The 21,929-nt window shown below is 37.2% G+C and overlaps 1 protein-coding gene across 1 annotated transcript in view; it reads left to right on the top strand.

Moving 5' to 3' along the window:
• The window catches only part of NAMPT (nicotinamide phosphoribosyltransferase), a 38,333-nt gene extending 26,783 nt beyond the window's left edge, over positions 1-11,550 (top strand). Inside the window, exons 9-11 of the mRNA XM_043872262.1 lie at positions 1,666-1,806; positions 4,366-4,500; positions 8,630-11,550. Coding sequence (XP_043728197.1) covers positions 1,666-1,806; positions 4,366-4,500; positions 8,630-8,740 — 387 coding nt within the window. The 3' untranslated portion in view covers positions 8,741-11,550. The remainder of the gene's footprint in view (positions 1-1,665; positions 1,807-4,365; positions 4,501-8,629) is intronic.
• The last annotated feature ends 10,379 nt before the right edge of the window (positions 11,551-21,929 follow it).

Genomic DNA, 21,929 nt, shown 5'->3' with positions numbered 1-21,929 from the left:
CTCCTTACCCTCTGTCTGTCTGTCTCCGTGTCTTTTACTCCCTTTTTCTCTTCTACTCCTTGTGTTTCTTCTATGTTGAAATTCACTTATTAATTTCACATTGTTTTATAAGGTTTTCATTATTGTTTTAGTTATACTTGGTTTACAGTTAGTTCAGTGAAAAAATTCAGAGCCCTTGAGTGTTTTGAGTTCAAGTGTAATAATAAAAAGACATGAGAATTACTTTAAAATTGCATATGTCTCCATCTTGATTACTGACATACAGCAGGGGAGTTAGACTGAGATTTAAAAAGAAAGTTGCATTTCTAAATGTGGATTTGTTAAAAGATGTAGGTCCTTGAAGTTTAATTTTGTATCTTAAAATGTTGAAAATGGGGCTTCCCTGGTGGCTCAGTGGTAAAGAATCTGCCTGCCAATGCAGGAGACGTGGGTTCAAGACCTGGATCAGGAAGATCCCCTGGAGAAGGAAATGGCAGCCTACTCCAGTATTATTGCCTGGGAAATCCCATGGACAGAAAAACCTGTTGGGCTGCTGTTCATAGGTCAGGCATGACTTAGTGAATAAACAACAGCAACTATTCCTCATATAGATAAGAGGTCAGTTTGAGACTCTTGGTATTGGGAAGTATATAACAAATCTGTACGAATAATTCACATAAACCTATTAAACTTGATTTTGATTTTCTAATCCCTTCTGAAAATTCTGTTTAAATTTAAAAACCCCATACTTTCTAATTACTTCCTTTTGACTGGTATGAAATTAAAAGAATGGTTATTAAACTTTATCTGCTACCTTCTACCATAAAAGTGATTGAGTATGTTACATAAGAAGATAGACACTAGTTAACTAAGTCCTGCCTGGGAAAAAGAAATGCAAATGAGATTGATAACAGAGTAATAAATTAATGTAAATTTTAAATTATGTGTCCCTTGAAAGAAATAGTCTAGTTGTTAGAAGTCTGTGTTTACATTGGTCTCTCTGACTTTTTAGATAAGCATTCTGCCAAAAAATGATCCAGTGATAAATCTTAGCTCCCAATCAGTTCATAGCTTTGCTTATGGCACTAGAGTACCAGCCAGGGTCAGAGGACTGCCAGTGCCTCAACTCTTAAATTAGAGGGAGTATTTTACACTTTTTTTTAAATCACTAATATCTGTTGATTTTAAGCGCCCCATTACATGACTTGCACTGTGACATGTGACAACATGTATTGAAATTTATTAGTGATGAGTAGAGTCATAGAATCTAGTAATTTGGGACAAATGTCTGGGCCTCATTGCTTGTGCTACTGGCATCTGGGCAATAAATTAAAGATGTAGATGAGAGTTTACTCAAGTAACCTTGTCTATTGATAGCCATTTTTTTCTACCTCTCATTCCCTTTATTCCCCCAACCTAAACCACAATCACCGATAACAGTACAAATTCAGGAACTTTGAATGAAATCCCCTCTTTCTACACTTATTCCTTCGGCTTCCCTCTTTGAGGTGGGTGGATCTTTTAAAAGAAAAAAAGTGGGATGTAACTTCATGTAGGCCTTATTCTTAGCCCATTATTTACTGTGTTATAAACAGCTTTAGATGGTTTATTCATCAGTGTGGCCCATGGAAAAATAACTTCTTTCCACTTCCAAATTACCTGACTTTTTTCTATTTTCTTCTTTAGATTGTGGAAGGCATGAAGCAAAAAAAATGGAGTATTGAAAATGTTTCCTTCGGTTCTGGTGGAGCCTTGCTACAGAAGTTAACAAGAGATCTCTTGAATTGTTCCTTCAAATGTAGTTATGTTGTAACCAATGGCCTTGGGGTATGTCCTGCAACTTCTGCTCTTGTGTTGTTGCTATCTTCTTTATGTGTAGGCCTAGAATATGCCTAGAATGTATGTATTGAATGCAGTAGTTGAAGGATAATATGGTCCTAAACTGTTACTATATTGTACCCCTGACAATACTCAGAAACAGGGGAAAAATAAGAGATAGTAGGTGATAATTTGACTTCAGAAAAGAAGAAAGATTTAGAAAAAAGAGGAAAAGTGAGAGATAATTTGAGAGAGATGATGCAGGTCAATTCATTTCTACTACTTTAGTATATACCTTTGAATCAAGAAGTTGAGCAAATTTGAGTGAGAATGTCAGCTCACCTGGGCTTCCCAGGTGGTGCTAGTGGTAAAGAACCTGTCTGCCAATACAGAAGATACAAGAGACTCGGGTTTGATCCCTGGGTCGGGGAGATCCCCTGGAGGAGGGCATGGAAACCCACTGCAGTATTCTTGCCTGGAGAATCCCAATGGACAGAGGAGCCTGGCAGACTACAGTCCGTGGGGTCACAAAGAGTCAGACATGACTGAAGCGACTTTGCATGCACACACAATCACATCAGCTCACCTAGCCATCATGCATTAAAGATAAGCAAATACGTAAACACTGTCAATGTTTTAGGAAGGTGAACTATGAGGTTCGAGTTGTGACACTAGAATCATTTTCTGGTAGTCTTAGAAGGAGGAACCCAAGATGCAGGCAGCTCAACAACCAACTCCCTAGTAGCTCTTCACAAGCTGTTGGGAGTCTCTGTATCAAAGGGTGTGTTCAGTTCAGTTGCTAAGTCGTGTCTGACTCTTTGCGACCCCATGGACTTCAGTACACCAGGCTTCCCTGTCCATCACCAACTCCCAGAGCTTACTCAAATTCATGTCCATCAAGTCAGTGATGCCATCTCATCCTCTGTTGTCCCCTTCTCCCCCGCCTTCAGTCTTTCCAGCATCAGGGTCTTTTCCAGTGAATCAGTTCTTCGCATCAGGTGGCCAAAGTTTTGGAGTTTCAGCTTCAACATCAGTCCTTCCAATGATATTCAGGACTGATTTCGTCTAGGATGGACTGATTGGATCTCCATGCTGTCCAAGGGACTCTCAAGAGTCTTCTCCAACACCACAGTTCAAAAGCATCAATTCTTCAGCGTTCAGCTTTCTTTATAGTTCAACTCTCACATCCATACATGACTACTGGAAAAACCATAGCTTTGACTAGACAGACTTTTGTTGGCAAAGTAATGTGTCTGCTTTTTAATATGCTATCTAGGTTGGTCATAACTTTTCTTCCAGGGAGCAAGCATCTTTTTAATTTCATGGCTGCAATCACCATCTGCAGTGATTTTGGAGCCCCAAAAAATAGTCTGTCACTGTTTCCATTGTTTCCCCATCTATTTGCCATGAAGTGATGGGACCAGATGCCATGATCTTAGTTTTCTGAATGTTGAGCTTTAAGCCAACATTTTCACTCTCCTCTTTCACTTTCATCAAGAGGCTCTTTAGTTCTTCTTCACTTTCTGCCATAAGGGTGGTGTCATCTGCATATCTGAGGTTATTGATATTTCTCCCAGCAGTCTTGATTCCAGCTTGTGCTTCCTCCAGCCCAGCATTTCTCATGATGTACTGTGCATATAAGTTAAATAAGCAGACTGACAGTATGCAGCCTTGACCTACTCCTTTCCCAATTTGGAACCCAGTCTGTTGTTCCATGTCCAGTTCTAACTGTTGCTTCTTGACCTGCATACAGGTTTCTCAGGAGGCAGGTCAGGTGTTCTGGTATTCCCATCTCTTGAAGAATTTTCCACAGTTTGTTGTGATCCACACAAAGGCTTTGGCATAGTCAGTAAAGCAGAAGTAGATATTTTTCTGGAACTCTCTCGCTTTTTTGATGATGTGTGTAGGGGATCCTAAAGACACATGGGTTGGTTCCCTACCTTAGTTCACCTCCATCATTCTTTGGCGAGTTCTAGGTTTGCTTCTTCCACTTCTTCAGTTGCCTTCTACCTTTCTGATCCTAAAGCACTATGCTCTAGGTCTCTAGGTTCTCAAGGTTGTCTTTGCTTCTTATGGTAACAAGATATCACTAATAGAATAAAAAGTAACAAAAGGGAAAAAGTTATGAAGTGGGCAAGCCTTTACTGTAGTAAAATCCTACTACCCTTGCCACAGATTATAGAGTTGACATGGATTTATTTTTCAGTAACATGCATGTGCTATACTTAAGTCAGTTTAAGAGCAATGCATAATAGAAAAGGGGATACTTTAAGGGTCACATTGTTGACCTCAGAGACTTACTACAGATGGAGTTGTTAGTATTCTGCACTAGTAAGAAAGGATTTCAAAGACTTGGATTTGGTTCATACCTTTTTCCTGACAGAGGACTCTGTCCTCCGCAACAGGCTAGAGTTGTATTTCTTAAGAGCTAGATGCAGATTGGCTTAGTTACACCTGCAAAGTACCTTTAAATTTATATAAATTTGATACATACTTTTTTTAATGTGAGTTGAGTGAACATTTCTGATGATTAGTCTTCTATTTCTCTAACTTTAATTTGGATTCCAGATTAACGTCTTCAAGGATCCAGTGGCTGATCCCAACAAAAGGTCCAAAAAGGGCCGATTATCTTTACATAGGACACCAGCAGGAAATTTTGTTACACTTGAGGAAGGAAAAGGAGACCTTGAAGAATATGGTCATGTATGTATCTATGCTGATTGGGGTTTGTTTTGTTTTTTAAACAGTAATAAGTTCACTTTTCAAATTAAGAAAGGAGGCTTTTGTGTTTAAAATTATTTTCAGAAAAGTTCTTTTCTTGGAGGACAAGAGTTTTATTGTAAAATGTTTACAATTGCTGACCTAGCCTACCAAAATAAGATGAAAAATAAGAAATGGCTAGATAATAAATATGAGGCCTTTATATTGAGTGAAATATTTTATAAGGAAAAAAAATGCTGTTCCATATAGTTACCAGAAGAGAGTGATTGATGAGCTTCAATAAGTGTGTGTACTTGATCTTACTCCTAATTGCCAGTTAGCAGTGAATCATTTCTGAACAGGAATGGTTAGGAATACTTAAAGGATGCTGGTCTTAGACTATTCATAGCTGTTTATGTTACAGTAAAACTGTGGTAATTTTAGTAGATAAAAGAAGGGCTTTCCAAATTCCAAGATGTTGTTAAAGATGATTCCATTTTTTCAAAACAATAGAATCCAGTTCAGATGGTTTTCTTTAGTCTCATTTAATTCTCACCGCAACATCTATGGGCTAAAAATGCAAATTATATCATCTTAATAGTGTAAGATATAAAAACAGTGAGGCTTGACTCAGATTATAACTAATAAATGAACCAAGTTTTCTGATTTAAGTCAACCAAGCTAGAAATATTCATAGTATGCTTAGTCTGTATGCTCATTGACTTAGAAAATTACACTTATATTCAACTTCTAGTTTTTATTAGTAAGCCACTGGATTGAACAAGAAAATACTCCTTTTTTAGAAGGGAACTACTCATAATTGATAAAAATTATAAAAATTTTATTTTTATTGATTATATAATAAAATTGATTATATTTTTTAACTTTTGAATATTATACTACATATATTCTGCTTATGCTACTTTTATATTCTTTTAAGATTTTAAGCCATAATTATTACAGTAAGAGTTTTCTGTTATCTTTAATGAGAAATATGTGCAAGTTCCTAAAGCTTTTAGAATTAGATTTGTTTATATATAGCCTATTACACAGCCTTCATTTAACTCTTCTACTACCGAGACTTTGCTGTATTAGTTTACCCCAGATGGACAAAATTTACTTTAGACGTGGTCATAACTGTGACTAAAACAAGGCATTGGTTTTAATAGCATGTGGATGATACTCTAGAACGTTTGAGTCAGTAAGCCATTTATAATCATCTAGACATTTTGATTTAATAGGAACCACCCTTCCTCAATAGATTATGAATTTAACTTTGAAAATTTAAATATAAAGAAAATGCCACAGCAAGAGCAGTGTGATTGGAAACAACACAGGGATAGGTAAGATTGTTTCAAGATGGTGGAGTAGGAAGACCATGAACTCAACTCCTCTTATGGGCATGCCAAAATTATAACTATTTACAGAACAAATATTGATGAGAAAGAGCAGAATCTACCAGGAAAGATCTACAACTAAAGCCTAAAGAAGGAACTATGACAAGGCAAGAGGGGCAGAACCACCATATAGTCAAGACCCATATCCCCAGGTGGGCAACCCATAGGAGAATAATTACAGAGGTTCTTCCAAAGAAACAAGGGGTCTGAGCCCCACCTCAGCCTCTCCAACCTGGGGGGCCTTGCATTCCAGAGAGCCCCAAAAGAATCACATTCAAAGAGGACGACGCCAAGACACACGGTAATTAAAATGGCAAAAATTAAAGAGAATATTAAAAGCAGTGCGGGAAAAGGAACAACTTACATACATGGGAACTGTCATAAGGTTGTAATCTGACTTTTCAGCAGAAATTCTGCTGGTGAGACGGATGGTACAATGTATTTAAAGTGATGACAGAGTAAAACCTACAACCAAGAATATTCTTACCTGATAAGACTTCCATTTAGATTTGATGAAGAGATCAAAAGGTGAGCTGAACTTCTAAGCAGGGGAGAAAAATGCTGTAACTAGAAACAGTAATTACAAAAGGAAAAACCTTGTCAGTAAAGGCAAATGTATATTAAAGGTAGCAAATCAACTGTGTTTACTGAGCAAGTTTAGAAGACAGTAAAGTCATCTACATCTGCAATAAGCAGTTCAGTGATACACAAAATGAGATGTAAAATACGTCAAAAGCAGTGATGAACCTAAATGTAAGACATGATTCCATGAAACTCCTAGAAAAGAACATGTAAAACACTCCTCAATGTAAATCATAGAAATGTTTTCTTAGATCAGTCTCCCAAGGCAAAATCAATAAAAGCAAAAATATACAAATGCAATCTAATCAAAAGCTTTGGTACAGCAAAGGAAACCTACCAAAACAAAAAGACAACCTACAGAATGGGAAAGTATTTGCAAATATGACCAACAATATCCAAAATATCCAAGGAGCTCATATAACTTAATATCAAAAAGCAGTCAAAAAGTGGGCAGAAGAACTGAATAGACTTTTTTTCCAAAGAAGTTATACAGATGGCTAACAACCGTGTGAAAAGATGCTCAGCATCGCTGACAGAGAGATGCACACCAGAACCACAAAAAGGTATCACCTCACACCTGTCAGAATAACAGCTGTCATCCAAAAGTCTACACATAACAACTGTTGGACAGGATTTGAAGAAAAGAGAACCCTCATACACTGTTGGTGGGAATGTTAACAGATACAGCCACTATGGAGATTCCTCCAAAAACTAAAAATGGAACTATGATATGATTTAGCAATTCCATTTCTGGGTATATATCCAAAGAAAATGAAAACACTTATTTGAAATGTGCATGAAATAATAAACCCACACATGAAATAATCGCACCATTATTTACAATAATCCAAAATATGGAAGCAACCTAAGTGTCCGTCAACAAATGAATGGGTAAAGAAAATGTGGCGTGTGCACACACACAATGAAATATTACTCAGCAGTTAAAAGTGAAATTTTGTCACTTGAAACAACATCAATGGACCTGGAGGGTATCATGCTATGTGAAATAAGTCAGAGAAAGACAAATACTGAATGTTATTACTTGTACATTGAATCTAAAAAATAAATGAATGTAATGAAACAGAAGCAGTGTCACAGATACAGACAACAAATTAGTGTTTGTGGGGAAAGGGAAGCAGGGAGGGGTGAGGCAGGGGGTAGGAGGTACAAACTTACATGTACAAAATAAATGAGGTGCAAAGACATACTGTACAGCACAGGGAATATAGCCAATATTTCATAATAATTTTAAATGTTTATAATCTAAAATAGTAAATCATTACATTGTATACCTGAAACTAATATTGTAAATCAACTGTATTTCAATAGCAAAAGAATAAAAAGGAAACGACATAGTGACAAAAATACTAGATAATGTTATATGCTCACCTTCAGATGAGATGAAAAACTCTGGCACAGTAGATTACTTCTATGGATTTTTCAAGAAAAAACTAGAGGCAGATAATTCCTTACTAAGACAGGAATGCTTTGCCAGACCCAAAGGGAATTTAGTCCTAATTCTCTTAATTTGTCTTTGTTATTCTTGCGTAAATCAAATGGATTGCATGTTATCAGTGACTTCTGGAATACACAGTCTTTAAAATCAGTGACTATGTATTAATCAAGAAATCAATATCTACTAATATTTCTGTTTGGGTTTGGTTTCTTGTTTTTAGGGTTGACTTTTGTTTGTTTAAGGCAAAAACTTCTGATTAGTAAGTTTAGTAAATTCCAGGTTGATAAGTTTAATCTGTGTTGAGTCTCTTGGCTTAGGAACAGGGACGGTCTGGCAGGCTTTCCTTGCTGATCTGTCCGTCATGATTATCAGCAATTGCCATAGTGCTTCTGGGCAGCCAAAGCAGTAAGCATCTACTAGATTTGTTTTGCCGTTAAGGAAGACTGTTTTAAGAATGTAATACTTGAATCATTCCTTTTCAGAAAGTTAAACATGTCTACATTCCATTTTAGATCCGGGTCTTGCCTCCTCTGCCTGCTCCGTCAGCATCCTTTGTATATAAAATCATTTCATAATTTGAACATTATCAGCATCTCTGTATTTGACTATTCAGTCTAATCCATCTAATCATTACTGAAAAATTTTGTTTGATAGCCTAATATAACCATTAAATTTCAATATTGTTATATTTGTGCAGGATCTTCTTCACACTGTCTTCAAGAATGGGAAGGTGACAAAAAGCTATTCTTTTGATGAAGTAAGAAAAAATGCACAGCTGAATATCGAACTGGAAGCAGCACCTCATTAGGATTTGTTTTATGACTGGGTGTGTGTGTGTGTGCCTGCGTATGCGTGTGTGTGTGTTTACGTGCATGCACACACGTGTACCCCTGTGTGTGTGAGTATGTAATACATAATGTTTATTGTACAGATGTGTGGGGGTTGTGTTTTATGATACATTACAGCCAAATTATTTGTTGGTTTATGGACATACTGCCCTTTTCATTTTTTCTTTTTTCCAGTGTTTAGGTGATCTTAAATTAGGAAATGCTCTTAACCATGTAAAAGATAATTGCTAAAGTAAGCTTTTTAGGGCCCTTTGCCAATAGATAGTAATTCAATCTGGTATTGATCTTTTCACAACCAACCAAGAAACTTTTATATATAACTGAAGATCACATAAAAACAGATTTGCATAAAATTATCATGATTGCTTTATGTTTATATTTAACTTGTATTTTTGTACAAACAGATTGTGTAAGATATATTTAAAGTTTCAGTGATTTAACAGTCTTTCCAACTTTTCATGATTTTTATGAGCACAGACTTTCAAGAAAATACTTGAAAATACATTGCCTTTTGTCCATTAATCAGCAAATAAAACATGGCCTTAACAAAGTTGTTTGTGTTATTGTACAATTTGAAATTATGTCAGGACATACCCAACAGAATTACTAAACCTCACTGCCCCTTGTAGACTATGTATTAATCATTCTACATTAAAGAAAATAATGGTTCTTACTGGAATGTCTAGGCACTGTACAGTGATTATACAAGTTGGTCATTGGTACCAGTGAGATGCCAAATTGACAGGCCTGTACTGCAGTTTTATATGTCAGATATTGCCTGTGGCTCTGCACCTCAAGATTTTAAGGCGATTTTTAGAGAGAATTTCTGCTTACACTATAGAATATATACATAAATGTAAAATATTGACAAATACGGAAGTAGTTATTTTAAAGTAATTACACTTCTGAATTTATTTTTCCTATTCTATAGTTGCTATGACTGAAATGAATTAGTGGAATGGGTAGTGAGTGTACTTATTTTAGATGTTTTGATTGTTGTATTTTTCATTAAGTTTTTCAAAAATTAAATCAGATATTCAATTTTATGGACATCACTTACTAATTTTAAACTGAATCCCTCAATAAATAATGCTCAAGCAAGTACTTACTTAAATGAAGATAAATTATCCCAAAGGAAAAATAAGATGACATGAGTTTGAAAAGAAGAATCTGAACTCACAGTGGTAATTTGGCTGAATTCGAAGTGTTCAACATTGACATGTTCTAGAGTGATTAAACTGCTCGATTCTGAGTCAGTCATCACACCTGACTAGAGACCAGGGTTTTGTAGATTCCTTTCTGTTATAAGGCTGTGACTAGCAGGCCAAATTCAGACTATTTTTTTTGTGAATGCATATTGTCTATGACTGCTTTCTCAACAACAGTAGAAGTTGAATCATTGCAATAGTGATCCTGCAACCCACAAAGCCTGAAATGTTTATTATCCGGCCCTTTATAGAAAAGTATGTTAACCCCTGTTGTAAGAAAAAGAGTGTGCCTTGATATGTAGAGTTCTTCTCTTTTGTCTTCTCTTTTTTCATTGAAGAGTCTGATATTAGAAGACTATTTAGAAAAGCTTTAACAATACGAAGTTAAAGTAAAATTTTACAAATTGAAAAGCCATATATTATTTGTCCTAAACAGTTACATGAGAAGGTATTTTATCACTAGAGTAATCTAATTAGAGATGAGTTATCTTTATTAAGCATCTTTTATAAGCATTATTAAAAAGAAGATGGGTTTTAGAGATGATTCTAACCACTTGTCTAATGAGAACAGTAGGCATCAGCCACACTCCTAGGAAAAGTTTTCCCCCTGTAATCCCATCCCTGGTAGGAAATAACTTTAAAGTGATTACTGTTTTTTTAAATGTATCCAAGTGAAGAGTGATAGTAAGAAAAACACATCGTTCTTGATAAATTGTGCTAAGGGGCTTATAGCAAAGGGAAGGAAACTTACCAATAACAACTTTGATAACCACTCATAATTTTGATTTTATTAAACATTGGAATTACACTATAGACAGTCTTTGTACACTGAATTTCAGCAATTGCAGAGTATCTAGAGGGGTTTTATTTTAGTACTTTTCACTGAAAGCTAAATTCTGTACATTTGTACATGGTCAATGATTGGGGGGATGGAATGATTAATTGTGTTAGTTTTCAACCACTTGGAATTGATTAATCCCAAATCTCCATCACGTAAGCACTTAGTATTTTGGCCATCTCCATTCTGAGAAGTAACTGGCTAACTTGGATACCAAGTAGAGCTCTATTGTGTCACCCATAAATCAGCCTAATCTTTCAGACAAAAGCAAATGGCATGTATGAGTTTGCTCTAAATCATTAGATTTGCAGGTAGCAATTAATCCCCCTCAATTCATAATATCATGAAGTATTTGTATTTTAAATAGAAGATAGGAGTTCTGCATTAAGACTCTTTATTTGTACTCTATACTTAAAATGGTTTTAATGATTATCCCTTATTTTTTTTCTTGAAATAAATTGTTATGAAAATTTTATAAGGAAATCCATCTTGGAAAACTAGAAAGAGAAAACGGCAAGGTAATTATTGTTCTGTTTGCCATAATTTAGAATTCAAACTTAAACAAGTATTTTGTAGTTTTACATTCCTTTTTAACCCATTCAGTGGAGAATGTCAGCTTTTCTCCCAAGTTGTATGTTAAATCAATCTAATATGTATTCAGCATCGAAGATAAACATGTAATAAACATGGAAATAAAGTTTAGCTCTATTAGTGAAATGTTAAATTTGACTGTGTGCTTCAAATAATGGCATTTCCAGAGTTATCTTTTTTAGTTATTCTTCCAGTTCAAAGAATTAAGAGAATGAAAGAGTGAGAAATTTCTAGGATGAATCTTACTTTCAGTCTTGTGTAGCATATGGCAGTGCCTTTTAGTAAAGACACTGGAGGGAGATCAGATTGGGGACCAAAGAGCACAATTCATCAGATAAGATTTGAGATGCCTGCTCAGACATTTAAATGTGGGTTTTAGGTAGTTGGAGAGACAGATTTGGACATGAATGTGATGTATAGATGGTCAATGGAGACATAAGCGGATATGTCTCTAGGCAGAGTGTAGAGTATGCCAAAAACAAACCACAGGCTATAGGCCAAATCCAGCCCACCATCTGTTTTCTAAATAAAGTTTTATTGGAACACAACTACATCAATTAATTATTGTTCATGGCTGTTTTCATTCCACAATGGCAGAGTTGATTAGTTGTGACAGACTTTATGCCCTGCAAAACCTAAAATACGGGCCCTTAAAACAAAAATGCATGAATCTCCGCTATAAAGAAAAGAGGGCTTAGGGCAAAAGCCTAAGTATTGTCAATAGTTGAGTGGCAGATAAGCCAGCAAAGGAGACTGACAAGCAGTAGCTAAAGAGGTTAAAGCCAGGAGGAGAAAGTCATGAAAGCCCAGGGGAGGGGCATTTTCCTGCACAAGTGTTCAGTACTACTGAGAGATCACGTTCAGTGAGGGATGTGAAAGCAGCTATTGGATTTGACCTCCTGGTAGCAATAGGCAGCTTAGAGACATTCTCTCCCAGTAGTAGAGGAGGTAGAGGTCAGAAGGAAGCTACCTTACACAACTCCTGAGTGCTGGATGTGTAGAGGAGGAGCAAATGAGGCAACAGCATGTCTTCCTTTCCCTTTATAGCTACTACTTTATCTCTGAGAAGGATGTGGGAAAGCAGGAAAAGTTGAAGACCAGAGTTAAAGAGATCAGTATGGTATTGGGTTCCAAAAAAGGTGGAGGACCATGGAGTCCAAAGCACAGGTGAAAAGATTGACTAGATGTCTACGAGTGTTTGTAATCTAGAAGATAAAGCAGAAGAAGCCAGGCTGTATGCAGGCTTTGGTTTTCTCTGAAATTTGAGACCAGAGCAGATTAAAATGAATGTTTTAAAACAATTCTTACGGAGAGTCAAGTGGCCAGAGGTACCAGAGAACTATAGAATGGTGACAACTTGGAGTGAAATCTGCCGCTTGTGGTTTTACTTTTGTTCCTCTCCTTAGTAACACCCTGATGCCTAGGTACGGAGAGAGAAAATAGAGAGATGTGGGATTTTTCCAGGTAAGTCTAATAGAACAAAGAACAATAATTGAATAATTACTAAAATTGAGTTGTTGAAAAATGGGCCTGTGGTATCTAAATGGAATAGGTTAAGGATGTGAAGGCAACATACAGTGTCGTGAAGACAGCAGAGTCTGATGGCGCTCTGATCTACTGGGAGTTGTTAAGCAAGTCGGGAAGGACAAAAAACCCTCGCCTGATCTGAGGAGCAAGTTTATAGTGTGAACAGTCTAAGGAATGGCCTTGCAGTGGCTAAGTGAGAGAAAGATTACTGGAGACAAAAGGTCACAAAACCTAGAGATAAGTGGGTTCGATGGGTGGACATTATAATTATCCAGAGTTGTAGTGGAGAGGAAAACTAAGTCAGGTGCCAACGTGCTCACAGAACAAAGGGAAGGGGCCAGGAGGTCAGCAGGAGGCAGCAACAAGGAGGGGTGTGAACCTCAAAGGGTCAGGCAGTAGAGACCACTGACTGACCCAGGCAAGCCTGCAAGAGGAGGAGCTCAGCCTCTTGGAAGGGCTCAGACAGGTGTGGACAAGTGAAAAATTGATTAAGAAGTGCTCTGTGTGTTGCCAGAGTCAATGTCATTTACCAGGTGCTCAAGCAATATTTGAGTTAGTGAATGGACAGAAGGAAGAAATAATCTAGATTTTGAATTTCTTGGTTTTAGTAGCTTGCCACAACATCCCTTTCACTGCCACTAGTCCCAAGTGTTCCACCCTTTAAATACATTTCTTGAATTTTTGTTGTTTTTAATGTTTTAAGATTTACATTTTTAAAGAAACCATCTGAAGCATTCCGCACCAGTTAAAATCAGTCACCTCTTATTCAGGTTCTTCCCACCTCATTTTTTATTTTATTCAGAAGTTTCTCTAATTTGTTCCCCCCAGAGACAAGTCTATCTTAATTGGTTCACAGTTCTTCATTCCATTAAATTGTATTAAAATACTTATTTGTTCTTCAGCAATGAGAAATACATTCTTGAATGGAATTTTAGAATCATTTGAATTAACAACTTTACCAAAATTTTAAATTTTAAACTAACATGAAAATGAGTCCTTGGTAATTAGGAATTTTCCTTGCATCCTCTCACATGGGCTGGTTGACCCCTCACCTCACTGGTATATAGAATTTTTGGTGACTTAATGGGTATATTAACAAGGGACCTGAGGCTTTTACCACTCTTCAGGGCTCATGCTCTCTTGGTGAGTAGAGTAAGCTGCCAATTGACTTTTCTACCAGTTTATAGCATAATCTCTGCAGAAAAATATAATTTTGGTTTACACTGATAAATGTTCACCCCAGGAAAAAGAAGCATCTTTAGTTGACAACAAAATATAATTAAACATACTGTTATCCCGAGGGCTTCCCTCATAGCTCAGTTGGTAAAGAAATCTGCAATGCAAGAGACCGGGGTTCGATACCTGGGTTGGGAAGATCCCCAGGAGAAGGAAATGGCAACCCATTCCAGTATTCTTGCCTGGAGAATCCCATGGACAGAGGAGCCTGGCAGGCTACAGTCCGTAGGGTCGCAAGAGTCAGACACGACTTAGTGACTAAACCACCACCACCACCGTTATCCTGACTTACTTTTTTTTTTTTTTTAATTCTGTAATTGCCTTCTGAGCTGTTACTTCTTTGAGTTAAACTAGAGAAGATGTTCCATAGTTTTTACCCACATGGATCAGCTATTGTACTGAGGTGCTGTCCCGAGGGACTGACTTCAAGTTTAATTCATTTAGGTCTTCCTGAATAGCCTGAAGATTTCTACCAGATCTCTTAGCCTGGGGAAAAAAACAACATTTATCTTCAACCTCTCCCTTTCTATTCCTTTCTCCTCAGCCAATAAAGAAACATGTTCCTATTTCTCCCATCCTTTCAGAAAAAAAGGAACTCTCTTAATAACAGCACCACCTGTCTCCCTCTCCCATTCACATCCAGACTGTGTGTACATTTCCTCTCCATTAACCGCCTCACTTCCTGTTCATCTCCCATCTGGTTCCCATCCCTCATTAAATAAAACAGAGGCCTCTTGATTGTCAAACAAATATGTTTAGTTATCAGGGGATCTCTCTCATATTTGCCACTGTTAATAATTCATTCCTTGAAACTGCTTCATCTTGTATGTTGTAACACCTTGGGCTCCTTCTCTCTCTGGGGCTCTTGACACATTTACCTTTTCAGTGTTGCCACATACCACACCATTTCCCTACTTCTCTCCTTGCTTATGCTGCCTGTGGCTTACTCGTTTTAGGTGCTAGGTGATAATGCCCCCCAAGAATCAGGCAACGATTCTGTCATCTGCCATTCTCACCCCATGCCATGTGCCCTCCCTCTGGCTTCCATAGATACTGACTGTATTTCTAAAACAGCTCTTAAGAGTATGCTCATATATTAATATCTTTTTTGGAAAATCCTTAACAGTAAATTCATGAAGTAAAATGTTTCATCAAAGTATAGGTTAAAGACCTTAACATGTAAAGAGGCTAAATTGACTATACTACCCAAAGCAATCTATAGATTCAATGCAATCCCTATCAAGCTACCAATGGTATTTTTCACAGAACTAGAACAAATAATTACACAATTTGTGTGGAAATACAAAAAACCTCGAATAGCCAAAGTAATCTTGAGAAAGAAGAATGGAACTGGAGGAATCAACCTGCCTGACTTCAGACTCTACTACAAAGCCACAGTCATCAAGACAGTATGGTACTGGCACAAAGACAGAAATATAGATCAATGGAACAGAATAGAAAGCCCAGAGATAAATCCACAAACCTATGGACACCTTATCTTCGACAAAGGAGGCAAAGATATACAATGGAAAAAAAGACAACCTCTTTAACAAGTGGTGCTGGGAAAACTGGTCAACCACTTGTAAAAGAACGAAACTAGAACACTTTCTAACACCATACACAAAAATAAACTCAAAATGGGTTAAAGACCTAAATGTAAGACCAGAGATTATAAAACTCCTAGAGGAGAACATAGGCAAAACACTCTCCGACATAAATCACAGCAAGATCCTCTATGACCCACCTCCCAGAATATTGGAAATAAAAGCAAAACTAAACAAATGGGACCTAGTGAAACTTAAAAGCTTTTGCACTACAAAAGAAACTATAAGTAAGGTGAAAAGACAGCCGTCAGATTGGGAGAAAATAATAGCAAATGAAGAAACAGACAAAGGATTAATCTCAAAAATATACAAGCAACTCCTGCAGCTCAATTCCACAAAAATAAATGACCCAATCAAAAAATGGGCCAGAGAACTAAACAGACATTTCTCCAAAGAAGACATACAGATGGCTAACAAACACATGAAAAGGTGCTCAACATCACTCATTATTAGAGAAATGCAAATCAAAACCACAATGAGGTACCATTACACACCAGTCAGGATGGCTGCTATCCAAAAGTCTACAAGCAATAAATGCTGGAGAGGGTGTGGAGAAAAGGGAACCCTCTTACACTGTTGGTGGGAATGCAAACTAGTACAGCCACTATGGAAAACAGTGTGGAGATTCCTTAAAAAACTGGAAATAGACCTGCCATATGACCCAGCAATACCACTTCTGGGCATACACACTGAGGAAACCAGATCTGAAAGAGACACATGCACCCCAATGTTCATCGCAGCACTGTTTATAATAGCCAGGACATGGAAGCAACCTAGATGCCCATCAGCAGATGAATGGATAAGGAAGCTGTGGTACATATACACCATGGAATTTTACTCAGCCGTCAAAAAGAATTCATTTGAACCAGTCCTAATGAGATGGATGAAACTGGAGCCCCTTATACAGAGTGAAGTACGCCAGAAAGATAAAGAACATTACAGCATACTAACACATATATATGGAATTTAGAAAGATGGTAACGATAACCCTATATGCAAAACAGAAAAAGAGACACAGAAATACAGAACAGACTTTTGAACTCTGTGGGAGAAGGTGAGGGTGGGATGTTTCAAAAGAACAGCATGTATACTATCTATGGTGAAACAGATCACCAGCCCAGGTGGGATGCATGAGACAAGTGCTCCAGCCTGGTGCACTGGGAAGACCCAGAGGAATCGGGTGGAGAGGGAGATGGGAAGGGGGATCGGGATGGGGAATAAGTGTAAATCTATGGCTGATTCATATCAATGTATGACAAAACCCACTGAAATGTTGTGAAGCAATTAGCCTCCAACTAATAAAAAAATTAAAAAAAAAAAAAAAAGAGTATGCTCATATATTAATATCTTTTTTGGAAAATCCTTAACAGTAAATTCATGAAGTAAAATGTTTCATCAAAGTATAGGTTAAAGACCTTAACATGTAAAGAGGCTAAATTGACTATACTACCCAAAGCAATCTATAGATTCAATGCAATCCCTATCAAGCTACCAATGGTATTTTTCACAGAACTAGAACAAATAATTTCACAATTTGTGTGGAAATACAAAAAACCTCAAATAGCCAAAGTAATCTTGAGAAAGAAGAATGGAACTGGAGGAATCAACCTGCCTGACTTCAGACTCTACTACAAAGCCACAGTCATCAAGACAGTATGGTACTGGCACAAAGACAGAAATATAGATCAATGGAACAGAATAGAAAGCCCAGAGATAAATCCACAAACCTATGGACACCTTATCTTCGACAAAGGAGGCAAAGATATACAATGGAAAAAAAGACAACCTCTTTAACAAGTGGTGCTGGGAAAACTGGTCAACCACTTGTAAAAGAACGAAACTAGAACACTTTCTAACACCATACACAAAAATAAACTCAAAATGGGTTAAAGACCTAAATGTAAGACCAGAGACTATAAAACTCCTAGAGGAGAACATAGGCAAAACACTCTCTGACATAAATCACAGCAGGATCCTCTATGACCCACCTCCCAGAATATTGGAAATAAAAGCAAAAATAAACAAATGGGACCTAGTGAAACTTAAAAGCTTTTGCACTACAAAGGAAACTATAAGCAAGGTGAAAAGACAGCCGTCAGATTGGGAGAAAATAATAGCAAATGAAGAAACAGACAAAGGATTAATCTCAAAAATATACAAGCAACTCCTGCAGCTCAATTCCACAAAAATAAATGATCCAATCAAAAAATGGGCCAAAGAACTAAACAGACATTTCTCCAAAGAAGACATACAGATGGCTAACAAACACATGAAAAGATGCTCAACATCACTCATTATCAGAGAAATGTAAATCAAAACCACAATGAGGTACCATTACACGCCAGTCAGGATGGCTGCTATCCAAAAGTCTACAAGTAATAAATGCTGGAGAGGGTGTGGAGAAAAGGGAACCCTCTTACAGTGTTGGTGGGAATGCAAACTAGTACAGCCGCTATGGAGAACAGTGTGGAAATTCCTTAAAAAACTAGAAATAGAACTGCCATATGACCCAGCAATCCCACTTCTGGGCATACACACCAAGGAAACCAGATCTGAAAGAGACACGTGCACCCCAATGTTCATCGCAGCACTGTTTATAATAGCCAGGACATGGAAGCAACCTAGATGCCCATCAGCAGACGAATGGATAAGGAAGCTGTGGTACATATACACCATGGAATAGTACTCAGCCATTATAAAGAATTCATTTGAATTAGTTCTAATGAAATGGATGGAACTGGAGCCCATTATACAGAGTGAAGTAAGCCAGAAAGATAAAGACCAATACAGTATACTAACGCATATATATGGAATTTAGAAAGATGGTAACGATAACCCTATATGCAAAACAGAAAAAGAAACACAGATGTACAGAACAGACTTTTGGACTCTGTGAGAGAAGGCGAGGGTGGGATGTTCTGAGAGAACAGCATTGAAACATGTATATTATCTATGGTGAAACAGATCACCAGCCCAGGTTGCATGCATGAGACAAGTGCTCGGGCCTGGTGCACTGGGAAGACCCAGAGGGATCGGGTAGAGAGGGAGGTGGGAGGGGGAATCAGGATGGGGAATACATGTAAATCCATGGCTGATTCATGTCAATGTATGGCAAAAACCACTACAATATTGCAAGTAGCCTCCAACTAATAAATGGAAAAAAAAAAAAAACTTAACATGTAAAGAGGATAAATTATTGGCCTAAGATTTCCTTGTATGTACTTAAGTAGTTCATAACCTTCCTTGGATCTTGGACCCCTGAGAATGTACTCTGAGCTATGGACCTTCTTTTGCAAATAAAACTGTCTACATATAACTTAAAAGGGGGTTGCTACACACACTCCGCACTGACTCCTAGTTACAAGCAGACCTCAAAGACACTGTAGGTTCTGTCCTGCTGCTGCTAAGTCGCTTTAGTCGTGTCTGACTCTGTGCAACCCCATAGACGGCAGCCCACCAGGCTCCAACATCCCTGGGATTCACCAGGCAAGAACACTGCAGTGGGTTGCCATTTCCTTCTCCAGGCATGAAAGTGAAGAGTGAAGTCACTCAGTCATGTCTGACTCTTAGCAATGCCATGGACTGCAGCCCACCAGGCTCCTCCATCCATGGGATTTTCCAGGAAAGAGTACTGGAGTGGGGTGCCATTGCCTTCTCCATCCTAGACCACTTCAAAATAAACATCACGATAAAGTGAGTCACATGAAGTTTTGACTTTCCCAGTACCTATAAAAGTTAGGTTCACACTATACTATCATCAATTAAGTATGCAATAGCATGTCTAAAAAGACAATGTACATACCTTAATTTTAAAATATTTTATTTTTAATAAATTCTAAGCATCATTAACCATGCAGGGTTGCCACAAACCTTTAATTTGTAAATAATAATAATAATAATAAAGCAAGTGCAATAAAATGAGGCTGCCTGTAACTGCCGGGCAGAGATTAAGGGTGCACTCTACCAAATGCCTTTCCTTCTTTATTTGAGCTTCTAGTGGTACTGTTAAAAATTTTAAGATTTTAATCACTGTAAATTGTTCTTAGAATAAGGCAGAGTAATTAAATACAATTTTAATTCAGCTCTCAATGGTTCTACAGACTTCATTGATGCAGATCCCAAAATTGGTGGCTATTTTAAATGCCTTTTTTACAGATGGAGAAACAGAATTTTCTGTGTAAACCAACGACACCAAAATTTTGACAAATGCTCTCGGTATTTTTATAACTAGACGATTCTGTTTCCAGAAATGTAAACAGACTAGGTAATTCTGACCACTGTCCCACTGAAAACAACAAAAATGAACAGGTAACTTTTTTTTTTTTTTTTTTGGTATTGAACTAACAGGACAATAAGAAATTACTAGGTCAAAATCCAAGTAAAAGGAGACCTGGAATAGAGAGTCAAGCCCTGAAGGTACCTTTGTCCTTGGGTATCTATCAAGCCTGTGGACTGTGAGCTTCAGTTTGTAGGGCCTGACAGGAAATGTGAATAGAAATCAAAGACACTCTACAAAGCAAAGAGCTACTTCAGGATGATGAACTAGCAGTAAACCAACCCCCACACCAAGAGGGCCCTGCAAGAAAAACTGCTTTAGCTCTAGGCAGACCGAGTTTAAAAAAACCTCTAAGAAGATGTCACTGCAAGCTAGCCCATGCACCTAGTTGCAATCCAAATTCATACCCCTACGTGTTACAGAAACTTCAAGCTGTAAATTTAGATTAAATTGGACTGGTAGAATTCTCTAAATGCCTGACAATGCAAATTCTCTTCTGAAAGGATCCAATTTCATCCTAAGCCTCAAAGAATTCCCAAAATAATGTTCTAAGGAAAATGAGCTACGCACAAAGAAATCACACAAGGAAACAGGACACCATGAATGACAGTGACAGAAAAAGAATCCAGAAGTTTTAGATATGGAAATTACGGGCTATTATAAAACATGCATGTTTTCTTTAATGAAATTGCTTGAAAATACCTGCATGGAATAGTAAAGTTTTTTAATGACAAACGTGAAAAAGAGATTAACAGAATTTGTTTAAATAAAAAACACAGAACCTAAAATTATCAGATTAGACAGCTGCAGAGGGAACCAAAGGGAAGACAGAAGAAAGAAGACAGAATTATTCAGAATGCAACACAAAACAAATGGACAAAATCAGAAAGAAGCAACATGAAAGAGGGAAAGGGCCTAACATGTCTAATCAGAGCTATAAAACAAGAAAAAAAAAATGGGGTAGAAGCTATATTTCAAGAAATTAGGGTTCAGGATTTACCTGAACTGATAAGAAGCAACAAGTGAAAAGTTAAAGAAGCTCAATGAATCCCAGGCAAGACAAATTTTAAAAAACCACAAAGAGACATATTATAGTGAAGCTGCAAATAGCACAGAAAGTGTCTTAAAAAGCAAAAAAAAAAAAAAAAAAGCAGCCAGAGTAAAAAAGATTGTGGGAATTCCCCGGCGATCCAGTAGTTACATCTCTGTGCTCCCTCTGCCAAGGGCCCAAGTTGAATCCCTGGTCAGGGAACTAAGATCCTGGCAAACCAAGCTACGTGGCCAAAAACAAAAAAAAATGCATTCTAAGGACAGAGACCAACAACTGGACTCTGAGCAGTGGAAGCCAAGACACAACACACTGACCTAAAAGGAAATAATTGCCAACCTGGAACCCTACTCCCATAAAAAAACATTTTTTCGAGAATAAAAATAAAGACATTTTCAGATCACCTACCACTGAAATATTGCCACTAGCATACCGTCACTAAAGAAAATTCTAGGAGATAAAAGAATGAAGAGCAATAGAAGTAATAAATACATATGGGACAACTAAACAAAACTGATTATATGAAAAAACAATGATAATGTCTAACAAATTTAAATTGAACAATATTTAAAGTCTACAGGTATAGCCTAACTCAGGAGCCAGGTAAATGGAATTCAAAGTGTTCTAAGGCACTTGAATTGTCGGAATGAGATTAAACTTATTGACAGGTTTTAGACTTTGGTTAAATATGTTGAATTAATAGGAATAGGAACAAGGTGTGTTACTTTCAAACAGGAAAAGATCAAAATTTTTCAAAAGTTGGCCAAAAATGACGGAAAAGGAAACAAAAACAAGTAGGGCAAACAGAAAAATAATGGGAT

The sequence above is a fragment of the Cervus elaphus genome, chromosome 18 (genome assembly GCF_910594005.1).
Source record: "Cervus elaphus chromosome 18, mCerEla1.1, whole genome shotgun sequence".
NCBI lineage: Eukaryota > Metazoa > Chordata > Mammalia > Artiodactyla > Cervidae > Cervus > Cervus elaphus.
Note: the sequence above shows the minus strand (reverse complement) of the source record. Positions and strands in the feature narration are given on the sequence as shown.